General features: G+C 46.8%; 1 protein-coding gene across 2 annotated transcripts in view; it reads right to left on the bottom strand.

The window, feature by feature from the left end:
- SUFU (SUFU negative regulator of hedgehog signaling) overlaps positions 1-20,705 on the bottom strand; it is a 96,108-nt gene that overhangs the window by 8,236 nt on the left and 67,167 nt on the right. For both annotated transcript variants that reach the window (XM_065843002.2, XM_065843003.2), the window contains exons 9-11: positions 16,455-16,589; positions 14,833-14,971; positions 1,877-1,945 (exon numbers count right to left, since the gene is read on the bottom strand). In XM_065843002.2, coding sequence (XP_065699074.1) covers positions 1,877-1,945; positions 14,833-14,971; positions 16,455-16,589 — 343 coding nt within the window. The remainder of the gene's footprint in view (positions 1-1,876; positions 1,946-14,832; positions 14,972-16,454; positions 16,590-20,705) is intronic.

Raw genomic sequence — 20,705 nt, 5'->3', positions numbered from 1 at the left:
GACATCTATCTTTATTCAATTACTTGTCTTTCTTCCTCTAAGTGCCCCATTTCTGAAGGACATTAACACAAGCTTAGTGGTAGGTTCCTGCTAAAGGAGATCCCCTCCAGCTGCCTGCTCCACAGCAAGGGTGGCTCTAAGGTGAATTTGCTCCTGACCTTGCTCCATTTGCAGCTGTGCATGAAGGTAACCTGTAGCTGAGACCCACTGACCTTAGTGTGCTGGGCTGGCAGCTCAAGGTCTGACCCATGATCCGGGGGCACAGTGGGAGAATCATTCAGGATGGTGGCTACCATAAACTACCCCTGTTTCTCCCCTAGGAAACATAAACAACTCAGGTCCCACTTGTGTGTTTTTTTAAAAAAACCTCAAGCTCTGCTTATATCTTGCACCACATAATCTAGTGGCCCTACACTGCCCTGAAGATTCCTCTGAGTTCAACATCTAGGGTATGTGAAAATCATGCTAAAGATACTCAGATAATCTCACTTAATTTCACTTAACAGGAGTGGCTCTTCATGCAGCAAAGGACAGATTCTCCTTGCAGTGCTTCATCCTACCGCATGAATATCATCAGCAACAGTCATGGCTGCTGAGGGACGCCTTGAGTTGGCCCAAATCGAGATCCTGCAAGCTACAAATCCTTGGAGGAATCTGGATGCTGAAAGATCACATTTCATCCCAAGTTTTTTCTGTTTTATAAACAGGAGTGGTTCCAAAGCAATCCTCTTGGAGAAGTCATCCTTTGCATTTGTTTGTTTTCCACTTTTTAATTTAGCAGAGTCACAGTAACTCAGAACCAAGTGCCTGGTCGCTGTGCCAGGAGCTGCCATGCCCATTGCGCTGCCTCTCAGTGGACAGCCAAAGCACAGGAGCCGTCCAAAGCCTTAACTAATGGGCCTTCAAACCAAAGCACTCCTAGGCTTCCACGTCACGAGCAAAAATGAGCTTTGGATTAGGTTTAACTGGATAAAAGCTGGCCTGAAAGTCACTGCACAGCCAGCAGTGTGCTCCCCTCACTCACACAGTGAAGAACATCCTGGCACTGAATCAACCCTGGATTAAACAATTAGAGCCCTGAGATTTTCCTGGGGGGAGGGAAGCAGGGTAAGGGATGGGAGGGCTGCTCTACAAGCCAGGGAAAGTTTCTTTACAGTCTGCAGGGAGCTGTAAAAAATGGGATTAAAAATATTACATGTCATTTCTGCCACTACTCTTTGAAGTCAAGCAGAATATTTATATGGTATGCATGGGAGACAGGGTGTTAAATGTTCCCCAGGAAGAGATCACATGGCAGGGGGAAGTTTAGCACCACACAGCAAAGCTTTATAAAGCTCCCTTGGCTGCTGCTATAACACTTCCAGGCTGGTGATGGTTCTCTGCACACCGCGCAGGGGTAGCAGGTGAAGGCCGAGTAGCAGATGTGAAAAGCCCCTGTCTGCTCCTCAAACCCAAAAAAGGAGGCCCCTACTACAGATTGCTCAGCAGTAAGTGTGCTGCCACTGCTTTCAGCCTTTCTGAAAGCAGGGAAGGTGATGTGCCTGGCACTGCTGCCAAGGACACTGTGCATGACAGGGAGGAAACCTGGCCCAGGGGCTGCACCACTTTGATTTGAGGTGCTCAGATACCACGTTGGGAAAGATGCTGGTAGAAAGGAAAGGTATAGTCTCCCTTAGTACCCACCCCTGCCTTGTATTTCTTGCAATCCCTTCTCTCAGTGCCTTAGTTCACAGCAGATGTGAAGGTTTAGCAAGGCCTCACGTCTACAGGGCAGGTCTGCAGCCCGTGAGCTGAGAGCAGGATCAAAGGTGAGCTGCAGGACGGGCTGAGCTCCCTGGGACAGTACATGGGATACACGGGAATGACGCAGCCTTACTTCCTCTGGAGAATTCAGATCTTCTAAATCTTCCAGCATCCTCTCTACAAACTCTTCGGTCAATAGGATCTGCAAAGGAAATACAGTAGTTTATGCATTTACACTCCTAGTTTTAGCAAACTGTCAAGAAACAGAACAACTTCTGCAGAGAGCGGACTGTACCAGCTCACTCTGTCCCTCATGTCCTTCTTTCCTGCAATACAAAGGTTGGAGGGTAAGGAGCTCCTAACTTTGCCTCCCATCCCAAACACTGCACAGAAACATTAAAATTACACAGCAATCTTTTTTTGACCCTCTATTATCTTCCTCAGTCTAAAATTAGAGGCTCGTCTTTACACAGACAGAGTGGGAAAGGAGGAAAAGGGGTCAAGATAACAACTGTTGGAGAGACAGTGGGAGAAAGAGCCCCTTTCATCTGATCTATTGAAGGTAAACGCACAGTTTAATCAGGAAACAGCAGCGCAGGGAGAGCCTGAGACCCACACAAAGCCGGTGCTCTGGGCACGGGGAGGGCGCTGACCTGTGCGCAGCACATCAACCAGATGCCGGGTACAGGAGGTGCTAGTGCCAGGCACCTCCACGTTGTATCACACGTGCCCATCCTGTGTACCCGTGCTAGGAAAGCTCTTGGCTCATCTCAAGGCCAGGCTGGCAAGCACAAAACTGCCCAGGAAAGTGGCTGCTGATGGGTCAAAATTACCAGCTGAGGGCCACAGCCCTGGGTCCATGGAGCCCCCCAAGTCACACAAACCAGAGACAGCAGGGAAACCGGGGAATTCAAGGGGAGGAACTCCCACCCTCTCTAAAAAAGCACAGGATAGCTAAAAACAAACACGTCCTGCCTCTCCTCACAACAGCCGTAAAGGCCAGAGCTCCAGACAGGCCAGCTTGCTTGGCACAGGAGCAGAGATGGCAGTGTTGGGACCAGGCAAACATCCCTGCGTGGTGAGGGGGTGTTGAAGCAGCATTCCTGGGAGTTGGGTTGCAGCAGCATCCAGCAGATTATTCCCATTTTGGCCTACAGGTTTGTTCTTTCCCCCTGTTACTCCTTTCCTTCCTTTGCTGCATTCTTTCCTCTGTCTCTGCCATTGCTTTCCATCCTGAAGCAACCACCATCCCCATGACTCTTTTCTCACTCTTCCCCCCTTTTGCAGTTGCCCCCAGCCACGAGCTCCATGCCCTCCCAGAGGCAGGACTGCTCCAGCACCAAAGTGACAGAGCTAAGTGTCCAGCCTGCTGCTCCCTGCTGTCCCATCCAGGGCAGCCAGGTTGCCCCATCTCCGTGCAGAGAGCTACCTCTCATGCCCACCAGATCCTTGGTGCTAGTAACATCAGTGGAATGACCACCAGGATGCCAGGGGCTGTTTGGCAAGTCGAGGCCTCTGGGCTTCATTTTGGTAACACATAAGCAGGGCTATCGGACAGAAAGAGATAGAGAAGACTCTGGTTTCTCTCTCTTCCTTTGGTACGAGCAAAGATGCAAAGACAACAAAAAGAGATTGAAAAGCTACCAGGTGCCTGCAGCTCTCTCCCCTTTAACCTGGATCATCCCTTGAGCCTGAAAAAGCCCTGCTCCAGCCAGAATCCAGGAGCTTGCTGCTTTGGACAGGACTCTGCAACCTGGCACAAATCCGCAGACTGGCAAGCTAGGAAACGTTGCACTGAAACACGCAGCACTACCGCAAACTACTGCAGTCTCCTTGCAGAAGCCTGTAACTATTCTGCCTGTTGGACTGGAGACACTTGTCTGTTGGCTGCTCGCAGGAGGAAGCTGCTGTCTGTGTCGGAGGCAGAAGGGCAACCCGATCGCTCAGCTCTGAAGAAGAGCTGTGTGGGGAGCTGGGGCTCTGCACGGAGCAGGCAGATCTGTTTCTGCGGAGGTGCAGCCTGCAATGGGGTGAGGGAATGAAAACAATTTGGCAGACATCAAAATCTACAGAACAGCCGGAAAAAGGAGGAGGAATTGGTATTCACAGCAATCAGGCAAGGAGGAAATGAATATTCAGCCATCCACGGATGAGCAGAAATGCCAGAGGTTGGGATGGGTGAGAAAGCAGGAATGAGGAGCCACTGCTTTGACAGGGGGACTAGAAGACAAGCGCAGCAGGAAGACTCCTGGGTGCTCCCAAGGTGCCAGAGGCAGGAGGGAAATGGGAACCACGTGTGCGAGGCAGCCAGCTGCTCAGAGGTTGGAGGAAAACAAGACAGGGTACACAGGGGTAAACAGCAAAGGGTGGAAAGATGGAAGGAGGAGACAGGTCAGGTCCCAGCTAAGCCACAGACTCCCAGAGTATGGACAAACCTACATGGAGAACTGACCTGGGGTGCAACCCCCTGAGGTGGCTGAGCCCATCTGCAGCTCGCTGGTCCCCCTCAGTGAATGTTGGTAATTCGGCTGAAAAAAATCCCAAATTCCACTGAGGTAGTGAGCTGAACAGGCTCCCTGAAGGGTCTGACAAGTGAAGTGGGACAGGAGTCCCACAGCTCAGCTGTCTCGTGGACTGCATTTGTGGGATTGAAGTGATGGCAGCCTGAGTACGGAGCGGGCTGAGAAAAGATCGCAGCACCGTTCTGCAAGCCCTGCACAGAGAGTTAACTGTGCTGGATGGCAGGTGTCACAGGCTGCAATGACAAACTGCTGCAGTAACATTCACACAGTGTGTCACTCAGAGCTCATCCTCAACAGCCCAAGTCAGAAAAAAACCACTCCAGACCTCACTATCACACGCTGCTGGGGAGATCTGCTCTTTTCCAGAGAAGAGGGGAATCTCTGATGCACGGGCGTAACCAAACGCACAAGCAGCCCTGTCCCTCGCAGAGGAACTGGCACTCTCAAGCCCTCCTGGGCACACAGGGGAATGCATGCGTCCGCAGCACACCAGCTGTTGTAGAGGGCTTTGAAGCTAGAGGTATTGTCACCTTGGATTCATGTCTAGATAAGATTTCTCCTCTTAGAAGTAGCCAAATCAAAATGGCCCAACAGCATGAAGGCCTGTGCATGTAGATCAGGCTGCCATCCCCACCTACAATCAGCAAAGCCACCTTTGTGCTGGTGCTCCTGCAGAGGATGAGAATAAATCCAATCCCATCTCAGTTTCCCTCAGTCACAATATTTCAGGTTTCCAGTTCTTGTAGCTTGCCTGCTCCTGCACAGTATGATACCCCATTACATTAACACACACACGTTATATGTGCATGATATTAAAGATGACATTCCCAGCAAATAAACATGACAGACTGCCATTGCTCTAGGCACCTAATTTAATTTCCTCTGGGATTTAAACCTTAGAAGCTCAAATTAAACAAACAGGCCCCGTTCACTTTATATTTCAGACCTGAATCTAGAGTTTTCTTCTGACTGTTAACTGATCTTATCAACAGGACACTGCGCAGAGATCACTATGATGAAGCAGCTTATTCCCTCCCCAAAGAAAAACAGAGCCCTGCTGTTGTGCTGCAGCCATGGGAAAAGCCGTTGCAACCTGGAGGGCAAACGAAGCCGTCCCATGCGCATTGAGCACGTCTGTTCTCCCATGAAATCTCTTGGACGGCGCTGAGGAAGCAAAGGAGCTCCCCCGAGCAGCAGTGGGCGCCCCGGGTGCTCGCAGCGCTGTGTTTTCCCAGTTCTGTGCAAACACTCCCACCGCCCAGCCTGCTGAAGCTGGTTACGGGTGTAGCTCAGCCTTTGTCATGGCTGTTTGCAGTATGAACAGGGAACGGCCTCGCCAGCCAGCTGTGGGTATCTGAAACATCTCCTTCGGTGCTGCACAGTCCTGCTCGCGCCAGGATCTCCTCGACCTGACCCAGAGAGGCCCGGACACGTGCCATCCCATTGCCAGCAGATCCAGACTCCATTTTCTGTGTGCTTTGCAGCTCTGTAACTGTTAGTCACGCTGCAAATGCCTGGAAGACAATGACTAGCCAAAAGATAAGTCCTGTGTTTTCTATCACAGGAAGCTTTCACACAACTGAGGTTTGAATTTTGGGTTCTCACTGCCTCACTAATAGCTGCCGTGTTTTGAGACACATTACAAAATACCAGGCTAGGCTGGTGGATGCACTCAGGGAAGACAAGGGCTGTGTGCATCATGTCTCCCTCTCATGGAAAGTCTCACCTGAGCTTGCTGAAACCTACTTCTGACCTACAGGGCTTACGCATGGGTCAACTGAAGGAGCTGGTGTTGAAGCTTTCGGTGTCGATGGTTTCATACCCGCACATAGTTGAGAAACCTGTATCGTGACTTGTTACAGGTACATGGCTGCAAGTGTATGAAAACAGGTGAGATCTAAAATGTACACAAGGTCATGGGGCTCTAGACTAGTTCGGCTGACTTTGAAAGCAACTGGTGCTTAGTAAAACATTAAAGACTTTATAGTCAGCTCATAGGTACCTCCCTAGAGTTAACACCCCATCTCTCACTATAGGGTCCAACCCTACCAGGAGGGCTTGAAATTCTCATCTCAGGAAAGGCTGGCTGGGGACAGAGGTCACACCAATGTTGAAAGCCTGGCACAGCTGGCAAGTCTTTGATCAAAAGGAAGACCCTCAGAAGCTGAGCTTCTGGATCAAGCTGCAGCTCCATCCAGTTTCAGGAAACATGCTTTGTCCAGGGCAAGACACAAGCGATTGGTCCAGGGACAATTAAGTAGGAGTGCTTTAACTGATAACACCCAATTTTCTTGCCTACCCAAAAACAAACCAATCCCACACTTTGCCCTCGTGCTTTGTTTGCATTAAACATTGCCACTTGCTTTTCTAGCAGGTTTGTCAAAGAAACGAAAGGTTTTATTAGTTCTGGACTTAGTACAGAGCTGGCTTGCAGGGCTCAGCCAGAGAAGGTGGGGATACATTGCAATAAACCCCTATGTAAACCATACCAACCCTCTTGAGAAACTGTTCATCTGTCCAGGTGTTGTGCCTGGAATGGGTGGAGCAGTTATACCCTAAGCCACATGTCATCTGTTCATCTGCAAATAAATATCCAGCAAATTTTAGGAGCCCTTTGCCCTAAAAATGTTTCAGCTTAATTACTGTCAACAGCACAGCAAAAAGTGAAGTTGAAGTACATCAGCATTTCCCACTGAAATGAAACATTACCAATAAAACCGTTGGATGAATCATGCTTTGTGCCACAAGCATCCCCCAGCCCATCTCTCTGCTCCCCCCTTGCCTTGGCCTTCTTTGAGCTGCTTTGCTTTGACGGCAAGTGGCTCAGGGCAGAGGCCTTGTCACTGCATCTTTCTACGTCACACCCAGCCCTGACACCATCTGAAGAGGTCACCTCGCTGCCTGAATCCACCACAGCTCTCATTACAGCCTCAAAGGTATCAGTATTGCAACAAACACCTTTGACGGGAAATTCCACTGTTGCTCTTCCAAGAGATTCACAATCCTCTTTGTAAAGGAAAAACATCCACACACAGATGCCTCCAGGACCGTATTGCTTCACACTGCGATGGTACAATCCCAGAAGAGGAAGTATATGGTGATGCTGAAAGATTCTGACCTCTTGTGATCTCTCTGTGACATTCCCAATTACCAGGCTGATCCCAGGGATCTGGGCTCCTCAGAGCCCAACCTGATGAGATCTGACCTGCAGACAAAGCTGCTTTCAGTGAACATAAAGTTTGGCTCAGTTGAGTAGAGGGTTGACCAGGGAGCCAAGACAAGTGGTAATACCAATTCTTTCAGAGTGAAAATGCAAAGGCAGAACAGGCATTTCAGGGAATGCTCCAAGCGGGTGGAAGAAAACCTAGAAAAAGTAGCCAAAATGTTTGAGTTGCAAGGGAGGGGTATTAGGCGGTGGGACAGTCAGTCAGTTTAAGGATGGAAGACCTTGACTCATTCAAAACCAGCCCGGACAAAGTACCAGAGAACATGCTGCAGAAGAGCTGATACGAGGAGGATCGTGATGATCTAACGGGACATTTTAACCCCAGTGTACATTTCCCCCAGCGTCTCATTCAGCAGTGAGACAGAACACCACAAAGGGATGATGCGGTGAGGTTTTGGGGAAGACAAACTTACTGGAAAGTGTTACTTAGATTGCCCTAGACTTGCTCAAGAATTTGAGGGAAGCCACCCAAAAGATTCTGAAAAAGTGTTTTTTTAGGAAAGATGCATAAAACTGCTTTGGGAAAGAGTGGTTTGTAATTGTTCATGACTTAAACCCATTTGTGGGCCTTGTCCTTACACTCATCATGCTAGGTATAACACACCTACTCAAGTTTGATGAGACCAAAAATCAACCTCTATCTCTTCAAGACAGGGCATGACTCACAGCTGCCGCTTACAGGCGACCATCTCAAGCACCAGAGCAGCTCTTTCCAAACGTTGCCTTGAGCCGCTGCTGCCGCCATTATGCCAATGAGCATAAATGATTTAACATGTGGTACAGCAGAGAGAAGAACCAGATGTGCTCATTTCCAGGGGAATGTCCTAGCGCTACCGGAACAGAGTCATTCTCTTGTGCTCTCCGTCTCTGTGACTAATTCAGTGTTTTATATGATGTGGAGCAACTCCAATTGGATGAGCTGAGGAAGAACCAAAATACCCTACAGTTGTGGCGTCCATAAAGCCAAGAAGCAGAAACAAGGGTTCAAATAAAAGGAAAGGGAGAAAACATGAGTTTCTCATATCCTAGATGAGCATTTTATCCCTCAAATATTGATTAGAGAAAGCAAAACTTCTAACAACTCCAGCTCCATTCTGCAAAACTAGATATTTTTTTTCTGTTTTTATTGAAGAAAACCTATTTCTGGTCTCATTCAACATAAAAGGATTTTTTTTTTTTCAGCTTCTGGTCTCTTTAAGGCTTTTGTTTCAGCAAGAAAAACTGAAAATATTTAAAGATTGGGCTCAGTCTGATCTTCTTTCCCAGATTTTTCCCTTAGGTTGCCAAACCAAAAGAATGGATCGTCCCCCATGACCGTGCTCACAGTAATCCCCCCCCACCGCGACTGCCAGCACAGATAGCGCATGTTGATAGCTCCTGAATGCTGGACGCTTCCCACAGCCTCCATGTACCTATCCTGCCTACAGGCACGTTTAACATTTTCTATGAGAAGTTTGACCTTGCTGTTCTAAGCCTCAACTTATTTTTCCATGCTGAATGCCTTGTTTTTGAACTTTTTTTTTTTTTTTAAGGTTTTTAGGGGAAAAGGAATCAAGTTATCTCAGAGAGGTATTTTGGAAAAAGTGCTTTTTGACAGTGCTAACAAAGGTGTATGATCGTTTTCTTGCAAAGCACTAGAACTAACCCTTAGGAAGAGGGCAATGAAGATTAGCAAAAAATGCCCTGCAAATGAAGGGAAAGTCTTTCTCCCAATCACGCAAACGCTTTGCCAAGTCAGAAGCCTCTGAAGGTAACTGTTTGCCCATAGCCTTTCAGAGAAAGGCAGAAAAATGTCCTGAAGAGCCCTCTTCACCGAGCATGGCCCAGCCCCAGGCGGTTCTGCCCCAAACACAGGGCTAAGGAGCAGTTCTCCCTCCGATCATTCCTCTGAGCAGCGAGGGATTGCTATGGCACCCAGTACATCAGGACGAAAGGCAGGGAAACTCTCCAGTGCTCTCACTGTTCCTGCTGGAAGTCAGGCTGTGTTGAGGGGGAAGAGAAGGAATTTGCCAACTTGAATGAAGGGGAGGAGAGGAAAGCAGAGACGGGCCAGGACGAGGGCAAGACGGAGACACAGAAAAACAGGATGGAGGGCAGATCAGAAGCCAAAGCCAGAGGTGACACAAAGGGCAGGGAGGCTGGAGGAGAACCCCATTTCCACAGCCCCAGCATCCACATGCTGTCTGCTGGATGTTGTAAACCCACTGGCATGGGAGGCGAGCAAAGAGCGTCCTCCAGCAGTGGCTGGGGCCAGGGTATAACACCCCACCGCCTCTGTGAGTTCCTCGGCTTACATGAAGTCATCAACCCTGTGCCGAGAATCAGGGGGTACCAACTGCAAATGAACCATAGCCTCCATCTGCCTAACAGGATTTGTTCTGAAACCAAGTAAATTATCTGGGAAAAAAAATCCCTCTGCATTCAGAGACCAGCGACATCAGGCACACAAAACTTTGGAAATGGCTGCACAGGGATTGTCTGCGCCATGCTCATTTGGCCCCAGCGTGCGTCTGCCTCACAAAACAAATCTGTAATCACAGGATCGCCTGCTGTTTTTCTCCCACAAGACCTCTGCCCTGCTCAGTCCTCAGGATGGTTCTGCTCACTGAATGCAGCATTAGTCATCATTTCTTTTCATTATCATTCAAGTTGTTTCCCTGTCCCCTCCTACTCTCTCCCCCTTTATTTAGTACGCTCCATCCGAATACTGCCAGCATGGATTACACTGGAAGTACCTAATCTTACTGTCCTTACCACTCTCACAGCCTCTGACGTGCTCAGCCTCACATTTATGCGAGGCAGGGAAGCGCTTTTCTCCATGCAGCAGATGGGGGAGGGAGGGTAAAAGAAGCTAAGAGACCTAACAAAGTCAAAAGAAAATCTGCAAGAGCGGGGAGCTGAACTTGGGACTTAAGCTCCTAGGCTGACCCCTTACCCCAAAGAGACCCTTTCTCCCTCCTGACCTGCCAGAATGAATTTTAATCTCTTCCTAAAACTGTTTCTGGTGTTCATCTGTGGAGCTGGAATGCTTGGCAAGCATTGAATTAATCTTCACAGGATGACTGGAAGAAGGTTTTCCTGAACAGACACGGGAAAACCAGCAAAGAGAAAACTGAGTCTGAACGTCCACTTTTTGTGGGTGACCATCTCAAGACTCGCAGGTCCTTGTTTTCCAGCCCACTCAGCACTGCAGAGCACAGAGGTATCAGCAGAGGAATTCCTCCAGGCCTCCCAGCCTCTGGGAACACAGATCAGATCTCAGCTCTTGAGCAGACCATTCAGAAAACAAGGAACAGAAACTCAGTTGCCACCCAAAAACGTTTTAGCTTAAGACTCTGGAACAGCACTGAGAAAGAACAGGGTAGTAGAGGCAGGAACACGATCCAGTTCTCCAGGGCAACATTTAACAGGCTTTGCCATGAGACTTCTGTAATTCTTCTGCTATTATCTGCCTCATTCACTATGCACCTTCTAATTTTGACAAACAAACGAAGTGGAAGTCCTGTAGGCAAGAGTCTGCTTTATTCCACACTCCTGATTCATCCCCTAAACATGTTGCACCTTTGTGCACTGAATGAGGTAGGCATGCTTTGTAAAGAATATATATGATCCTTCAATTAGATATAGTATCAAAATACACACATGTAACAGAGGCAAGGCTAAAGTGCAGAGATATTTCTTAAATGTTATGTGCTAGATTTTGCAGTTAACAAGGACTCTTTAACTATAGGTTTGTTTTTACTGCACTGTATCGGCTCGTACGTCAGAGTCTGCAGCAATATCTGATGCGTAACATGTATATTGCACATGATCAAAGACTTGAGTGTCATCTTCTTCCCTAGAACAATGACTGCCTAAAGCAGCAGGAGAAGAAATTATCTAAAGGTAGTGTTAAACAAACCTTCTTCTCCCCTCTGGGGAGAGTAAGCAGTCCAGGTGAGCAAGGTAGGAGGGGAGAACAGTCTGCTTTGTGCTAGACAGGCAGAGAGCTCCACATAAAAGCAGAGGAGCTTTGTAGAAGCATGTCCTGACTCCCATCACTGGAGACTTAATGATAGTAATTCCTAAAGGATGATGCATGCTGACAGGCTTTGACACAAACTACCCCAGGATAATATTAATATGCATTAAAGGCTCAGGCAACTTTATTGGGACAGGCTTGATCAGTAACACATTTCAACAGAGCATCCCTATCATCTGCTGGAACATAAGTAAGGGAGGGAGGGAGAACACACGCACAGCCTCACCTTGCTTTGGGTAGGCTCAGAGACAAACAAGGTTGATTCGTGATGAATTGCACGCTTGGCATAGCTTAGATGTTGGACCAAGAACCTTGGACGCTCCACCACGAATACAAATGTCACTGTGGGGCAGTTAATGTCAGAGCCTGTTTGCATGATCAGCATCCTTAACGTGGGGCCAGACACCTCCTGCACAGCCTTCCTCTGTGCGTCCGGAACATCTACCCTTCGGAAAGGAGAGGTGCTGAGGAGGCAGCGTGGGGGCTCTGCTGTCACAGCTCTGGGGGAAGGGGGAGTGGAAGAAAGAACCGCAGAGCCTTTGATCATGTGTAATGTTAATGCAAGTGTTACACATCAGAGACTTTGCCACAGTAACTAGCACATAAACAGGAGTCTAGTGTTAACAAGGAGGACTTCTTGAATATGTTTGTACATTTCTGAGTCAAAGCAATTTCCCTATTCAACAATACATGACACCGTGGAAGAAGTTCAGAAATAAACCAGCCTGACATGCTTAGACCTTTAATAGAATTTAGCTTCTTAGAACTAATTAAATGTTACCTAAATGAAAAAAAAATAAAAATCCAAGTACTTGGGAAAGGTGCCAATTTGACAGCTCTGGAGAATGAAATAATCTAATCATCCCCAGCGCACGGGCAGCAGCAGGACAGGCTTCCCCTACTAACATGCCTCGAACGCGACCTGGAAAGCCTGTTGATAGAAATGGGGCGTACAATCTCCGTGCCCTAATGACTCCTTGCCTTTTCTGCTGAGACTGCTAAAATGGCTCCCGCCGAGCATCAGCTGCAGTGGCGATACGGACACCTGTCTGGTAGGAACGGCGCTGGGACCTGCCAGACTCCCGTCGTCTGCTAACCCTCCCCTGGAGCCCAGCGACTGGCAGCTCATTGCTCAGCCTGGGCAGCGGGGGCCGATAAACTGTGCAACACCTCCAGCCTGTCCCACCTTGGACAGGCTTTACTCCAGCCCATGAGATGTAAACAGGAGGTGCTGTGTTTAGTCTGCAGGTTTGGGCTTTCACGGCACCAAAGCTCAGGCTCAAGAGGAGTCACTCTCTGGCTGCTGCAGAGTGGAGGCCAGGATTTTTCAGGCTCTTATTCCTCCCCTAAGACAGCAGAAAAAGTCCACAGGAGATGTCTGCCACCTCTCTTCCTCTCCACAGTCCCTCCATTTACTTGTCTTTGCAACAAGCCCCTGCATTGCAGTGATTTGCTGTCAACCACCAACTCTCCTTGGAGCTTGTCGCTGTGCCTGGGGTCCCAAGCGAGGGAGGAAGAAAATCCTCTCTGGGCCTCGCTGTGAAAGCTTTGTGGGGCTTGCCAACTTGGCCAGCCCAGGCTGCAAGGGACTAAACCAAACACAGCTCGCCTCCTCGGAAATTTTATGCACCACAACTTCTTTTACTTCTGAAGTAAAGCCACATGAACCTCCCTCCTCCGCTCCCAAGACCACAAGGGACTGCTGAGCACAGATCAAGCCTCCCATTGCATATTCAGCCAAGAGCCTCCGACACTCCCACATGTATCTCACACAACCAAGTGCTCCTCCTCTTGTCCCAGGCTGCTTTTAGCCTCCCTTCCTCCCCCACTGGGTCTGTCCTCCTTCATTCTTATCACAGGACGGGGCAGGAGCCAGCAGCAGAGCCAGTCACATCAGAAGAGAAGATCCAATAAGTTCATCTTGTGTAGGAGACAAAACAGGGAACTTGCTTCTCCTTACCCCTTGGAAGGCAGCAATTATCCATCTTTCCCTCCCAGCTACTCCAAAGATTTCCATAATTTTCCGCAGACATGGAAGCAAACAGGTTGATAAGAGTTAATATCAGTTACACGTCTGAATGGTGACCTAACTACTGCCATTCTTCACTGTTTAGAGGTTACCTGACTACTCTACACATCAATACATTTCGATATGTGATGTAAATGCAAACAAACACTCTTATGTTTGGAGTTAAAACAGTCACAAGATCCTGTGTATCGTGTGCTGGCAAGCACAGGAACCAACAGCAAACGACCCACCCTTAAACCTGACCGTTTGCTGTTAATCATTACAGGAGTGTTGCACTTTCCAGTCAGCACAATCAAAGCACGCAAGCTCTTTGAAAATCCCTACACACAAGATGATTCTAGCCAAGATCAGCTTCTTTACAAGTCATACAGATTTCAAAGTATGATGTCCTCCAGACGTACGAATACGGGCAGTTGAATGCCTTGAAAACAAGTCACTGGAAGGTTAACTGCAACACTGCAATGCTAAAACTAACCCTTGCCTTCAAAATAGCAGGGGAGGCAGGAATGTAGTGAAGGCAGAGACGTACTGCATGCATATAGTCCCTCAGAGATGAGCTTTTCTGCATAAACACATTCCTCAAAGCTTTCTTACTTTCGCAATATGTTTATAACCATGAAGAAATTCAAGGTTAGAATAGTGCTACGCCATCATATCATTAGTGCATCAGTGCTCCGTAGGGCTGACCCTCAACACTGAGCAGATGGGGAGTTTCCGAGGAAAATCTGTGATACAGAAAAATAAGGGTGCAGAAAATGTGTGGGTGCTTCAAGCAACCACGAGCTTTTGTCAAAGAATCAATAGGAAAGAGCTAAAACTAAAAGAAGCAGTGCTCTCTGTGCTGCTCTCCTGCTAGGGGATGATGTAAAACTGAGATCTTGGCTCTGTAGGATCACAGCCCCACAGCTTTCTAGCTCTTCCACCCTGGCTCCATTCTAGTTTAGGTCATTCCACTCTGCCTCCCCAAATTCCTTTCTGGAAGAAATCAAGAGTAAATACAGCCTGTGAAGTGTTCACTGACTGCAGGAAATGGACACTACTGTATTCACAGATGATTTTTGAACTTTCCAGCCACTGCTTATCAATTTGAGTTCCATTAATACAAATAGTAACAGTTCACCATTACTTTTTGAGTTCATAATCACTGGAAATATTAGGCAAGAGCTATGGGAGATGTTGCAGCAGAAAATACAGGTTTGTCACTCTTTTAAACCACACAAGACCTCAGCAGGATCATTTTTACAACACAGTAAAGGATGAAGGGGGAGAAAAAGGAAGGAGGCTCTCTCACTTGTAACCAGGGTCCATGTGCTGCATAGGGGTGCTCTTCTGTAGCAAAGGCTCCTTCCACTCCTGTTGATACAAACGTGATGGCTGTATCTCCTGTAATACTTTTATATGTAAAGTGCCGTCCATGTAAGAGTCTTCCCCTGGGGAAAAAAACATGTGTGTGTGAACTGAGAGAGTGTGAGCAGCATTCAACATAATATAGCTTCTGCCATCAGCATGAGAAACCATTTTGAAGGTAGTAACCATTAATTTTTCAGGAATACATGAATGATTGGCTTCACAAAGCAGGCCATGTGCCTCCTTCTGAGGCACAGAGGTCCCCCTTATCTCCCTCCTTAATCTCGAGGCCTTGTTTCAGAACTAGAATACATCTAAATCCCACTGGATGTCTATCCCTGTGATGACGCACTGATGTATGTGAAGGCAGGGGACTGGCAGTCTTTCAGTACGATGAAAACTGCAGGAGGGAATCCAGACTCCCCATCATGTGGGAATATGAAGATGCATTTTCTAAGCAGGCTCATTGTGGGGCCCAAACTTAACAGCTGTGACAATATCTAGTAATCCCACTGCCCCAGCGCTTGACAAATGTAACCTCTTATTACTTAAGCATTTCAATAAAATGCCTAGAAAATACACACACATGACTTCCTACACTTCTGTTTTTATTCATTCAATGCTTTTCACGGGGAAAATCATGGCTCTGGTGCTTAAGGCTCAAAGCCCGTGTGACACACATGAACAGCTTCCAACATGCAAAGGGGAAAAATTCAGGTATGATATATAGTGCCTAACAGAGTCACAGTTGCTTGATGAGTTACTGCTGGTCAGCTGAGCTGTGGTAACTGATCAGGACAGACTGTTCACGAATTTGTGATGTAAAATAAATTATGTTCATGTTAACTATCCCATTGGTTTCTCAACAGGCAGAGGCAAGTGTGCACCTACTGCTGATAACTCTGATATGACAGATATATAACTCATTATTCTAAAGTAACTCAGTCAACCTGCAATCATTTGTCTCTACCCCACAGCTCATCTTTATGTTAAGGACCACATTTGTCACAGGTATTAAAAATAGTGTTGACTTAAATAGTGGAAACCTAGAAAAGTCTCTTACAGTGGTATGCACAGCCTGAACCTTCAAAAGACAACATGTAGAATACACATGTGATGTTTTGTTCCTTCAATCATGCAAGTGACATAATTTGCCTGAAAAACACACTTACATGCATAAACTGACTGCAAACAGGCTTTGCACAACCACTTGTGTCTGAGTCCATAAGCCAGAGTTAACAACTTAAGAGACTTCTTTGACGGAATACAGTAAAACATCCCTTCTTTATCATAGAGTTGCCAGCATTAGACTAATAAAAAAATCCCTATACTAACCCTGTCCTATTTCAGCACTCAAAATACACTGGAGGACATAAAAACAATGAGAAACAATCTTACCACGATGAACATACATGCAAAGAATCATCTGTTTCTAATGTGTTTTGTCAAAATATCTCAGCTCTGGCCTTTAAAGACCCATTGTATGCATGTCTGTATGGTGAAACAAAGACACAAGGCAAAACCAGCATGCTAGCACACGCTGAGGAGGAGGACGGCTTCACTCACCTTAGGCAGAGGGGAATGAGCGCTCCAGACTCCTGGTTAAATTTCAGGTGTACGCTCTCCAGCTGTCTTGTGCGGATTAGCTCGTGAGGAATGATAGCGGCTGAGCTCTCGCTTTCTAAACTGTCCTTACGGCTTCTAAATGCAAAGACAAAATGCACATATTTTGGATCCCAGTGCTATTTTTGCTGCTTTTCAGAGCAATTGTGCAAATACTGAAGGACATAGGAGCAAACTGATACCAAGGCACATCTGAGTTTTCACCATCCCTACAGAGACACAGCTTCCCTCAGCCTACCAGTCCCAGCACGCAGCTCTTGACCTTGATTTAATGACACAGGATCTGAGTTGGTGCATGCACATGGTGCATCTCTTCCCAGCATATGAGAAATAAAATTTCTGGGAAGAACTGGAGCAAAACTACACTCTTCAAAACCCCAACCCCCCAGAAAATGGCTTGGAAGAATGAGCAGGCATGGCCTCCCTTCTGCTTCTCCTTTATCATCAGGATTTTTTGGCAGTACTCTGCAGGAAAAAGTTGTCCAGTCCCTTGTACCCTTGCTGATCTTTGAGGCCTCAGGAATCCCTACGATTGTCTCCAAATAATTTATTTGCACAGTTCAACCAAAAGGTTTTGAGAACCCTCTGCTTCCACCAGCATCAAGTGCAACAGTGAGAAGATGGACTCTACACGTGATGAGTAGGACATCCACAGACTGATTTCCCTTGCAAGTGAGGCTGCTTTAGTGCAATGCAGCTTTGCTTTCTTATCCATTTCTGCAAGACTCACATATTGTGAAGCTATGGCTAAAGGTTAGTTTGTTACATGATTATGAACTTTACCAGACAGAATCTTCCAGATAATCAAACAGGTTTATCTCAAAATACTTGATCATAAACACTTTATATGTTCAAAGAGCATCAGTGTGATCCCTTATTTGATAGTCCAGAAAAAAGAATGAAGGACAGGGGGTTTATGATTTCTGCGGATGACATGGACTGATATGATGTGTCTGATACATTATTTATATTTTTGTCACCTGGTGTTCCATGTGACTTTAAGTAGCGACTTTGTTAAGACAGTTTCTATAGTACAGCATCACCAGAGGAGGGGACAGGGAAAGCAGGGGTGAACTGAGAGATACCACAGGGCAACGTGGTTCCATCATGTCAGACAGAACAAAAGTCTGTTTGGGAACACTGTTCCTTCCTCCATCCAAGTGGAGCCACCTTTAACATACAGCTGGAAATGGTTGTAAAGAAACAGCTTGACCCTCATGAGCTGACTTAGATCACACATCTACTTGATTTTATGTTTGGGTGCTGTCCCAAAATTACTCCCATCTACCACACACATAGCAACACTGTTCAGAGTGGCTTCCAAAGCAGATCAGCCTATTGGCTCTGCCAGGTCACCTAGTCCCAGGTGAGCCTTCCCCCCAGGCTGCTGAGCTGCCTGCTCTGAATTGAGGATACAAGCTGAAACTGATACCTTGCAGTGCCTTCCTGCAAATACTCTGCATGGCCAGATCCGAGACAGGCAGGAACAAAGAAATCAGAGCAGCTCAGCTCCCTACAAGATAAAAGCTGTAAAACGTGTCCCATGTTCTGTCTTGACACCACACAAAAGCAATAATGGACCCAGCAAGGACACAGTAGGTCAGGAGAGAGCTTATGCATGGGGTGGGCTGATGGACTGACAGTTAGCAGAGTGTCAGTCTGGCGGGTTAACCCCGAAGCAAAGATACAACGTGCTTTGTAGTCTCTAGGTGGCACTTAAAGCTGTGTTTAATCTACTTCAGCAAACATTTTACAGCTCTTTGTAGGTGGGGTCTTCAAAGAGTGGAGTGGGCCAGCATTTTGCAGGCTGATTACCTGAAAGTGCAGTTACAGTTGATTAATGATCAGTTGACCTTAAGCTAAGCTTTACCTCAACTTCCTTATCAGATCTTATATACACAGTCAAATGTGGGAAAGTCAAGCCTGTGGTCTACCGCTTCCAATCATTCATTTATCAATCCCTACCAAAAGTGTCAGCCATTAGCAACGCATGATTTTCAAGCAGGCCATAAGCTTGCACTCATTAAATGCAGCTGCAGAGTTTACACACCCTGAAGCAGATCAGGAGTTTTACAGCAAATATTATTGCTACAGACAAGAGACTGTGCCCTTCTCACCTGGACTGCCTAAGGGCACTGGGCATGTCCCATAACACAGCCTCCCTCCCAGGCAACCGCTGCTGCGGGTTCATGCTTCGGAAGGACAGACAGCCACAGGACTGATGCCCATATCCCTGGGCTCCAAACCCCTTGAGCTGAGGTGGGTTTTTAGGTTTCCAGCATGCTAGCCAGTACAGCTACTAGCACAATGGGGCTGTGGCCCAGAGGGGAAACAGCCTCCGGTTGCTAACGCAATAACAGGAATGACGACAATATTCTGGAGAGAAGGGGTAAAGCTTTCTAAGTCTTATTAAAAACAGCGAATGCTGTTTGTCATTACATGCTCAAGAGAAGATGTTGACTAATGTATAACTATCAAACGGAACTGTCATGACTTTAAGGCTGTCAATAATTATGACTTCACATTAATAAGTAACCAGCCCTTCTGTCAAAAAGGTGGAGGAGTGAAGCAAAATGGTAGTTAATACTTTGAATGGTATGAAATTATTAATCCTTTCCACAGAACTTTTCCAAAATAGTCACGGTCTCTGTGTTTCTTGTTTCACTTTAGTAGACCTTGCACAATTTCAGCTATTTAAAGTTAAGGCGAAACTCCAACAGCAGAAACCAAACCACCTTCTAAGGAAGCTATACCTTTCTAAACCAGAGGTTTTTTTGGGGGCACTTCTGGACATGCTGTGGCATGCACATAACACAAGGCCAGAGTGTCATCAATTTCAGACTCTGGAACATGTCAAGACCCACTAAAATTCTCCCTTTGGGAATGGAAATCCTTATGCTGACCCTTCCGAAGGGTGATGGCCCAGATGAAGGGTCAGCAGACTTCTAGGTTGTTATTAATAACAAGCTCCTGTTGTAACACATGCTGCCATCCACAGCTTGTAGTTTTCAGCCTTAGAAAAAAAAATGTAGAAAAAGTTTGCTTTCTAACACTAACATCCCTGGTTTTATGACTGTCAGTTACCCATAAGCCTTTGCTTTCTCTACCCCATCACCAAATAAATCAGCAGCAAAAGCCAGTGGAGTTTTATTTGTTATGACTAAGACCTAGCTGACTATCACGTAAAATGTTGCAAACTTTGTCTATTCCAGATTTAATACTTCATCCAACCCACACAAAAAAATCACGTTTCTCAGTGTCCAGAAAAAACAAGTCTGCAAAAGCCAGGGCTGCTGCATTAGGAAAGGCAGTGGATTTAAATGGAAGCAGCATGCCGGAAATGCCCCAGTTTAAGGACTGCACATCTCGTGTTTTGTGAAACTGGAGGGGAGCTGGAGGAGATTAAAGCGCATTTCCCTCTGATTGGGAGCTTGTGGGAGGTGTAAACGTGGGCAGTTGTCAGATTAATTCTTTAGATGATTACATTCTTTTTGTTTCTTTAAAGCTGTTTGTAGTTGGGTTTGATGTCTCCTGTTCTGGGCAAGTGTATTGCTGCAGTTACCAAGGTGACTTTATCTGACTTTCAACTATTTTTTCCAGCTTTGGTTTCTACCAGTAGTCTGCTTCTGGGTGGAAGAGAGAGGGAGGAAATGCTGTTTGTTGTTTTTTTTTTTGTATTTTTAAAACTTGTGAATGCTGATTAACAGTCCATGAACTGAAACAAAGCCATACTAGCTTCTTTTTTTTTTGAGAGAGAGAGAAGGAGGGGTGGTCAAACCATTGCAAGGGGGTCCCATGTGGCCTGCAGCTTCCCCAGAACTCTGTCAGCAGGGAGAAAGGGCTGGAGGAGACTACAGGTCCCAGTGTGCTGTGCTCCTCCTTGATGCGAGCCACACGCTGGAACTTGTAGCCTCCCGGGGGCCCTCTCTTTGTATTCAAGATGAGGGTGGCTGCAACCTGCCTAATTTTATGCCAATTAGCAGCAGCCCATGGGGATCCTGGAAAATTGCCAACGCAATCACTAGGTTGCACAAAGTTTGTGTGCCCCCTCCTTACAAGTCATGTTTATAGCAACCTCTTCTCAAGCAACCCCACTGGCACTTATTTTATTGGGTTCAAGAATAACCAGGTTGATCGGATTAAGAAAGGTTTGTTTATTCTCGCATTTGCGTTTTGCTTTATGATCAGAGCACT

Source organism: Patagioenas fasciata, chromosome 8, assembly GCF_037038585.1.
Source record: "Patagioenas fasciata isolate bPatFas1 chromosome 8, bPatFas1.hap1, whole genome shotgun sequence".
NCBI classification, from domain to species: domain Eukaryota; kingdom Metazoa; phylum Chordata; class Aves; order Columbiformes; family Columbidae; genus Patagioenas; species Patagioenas fasciata.
Note: the sequence above shows the minus strand (reverse complement) of the source record. Positions and strands in the feature narration are given on the sequence as shown.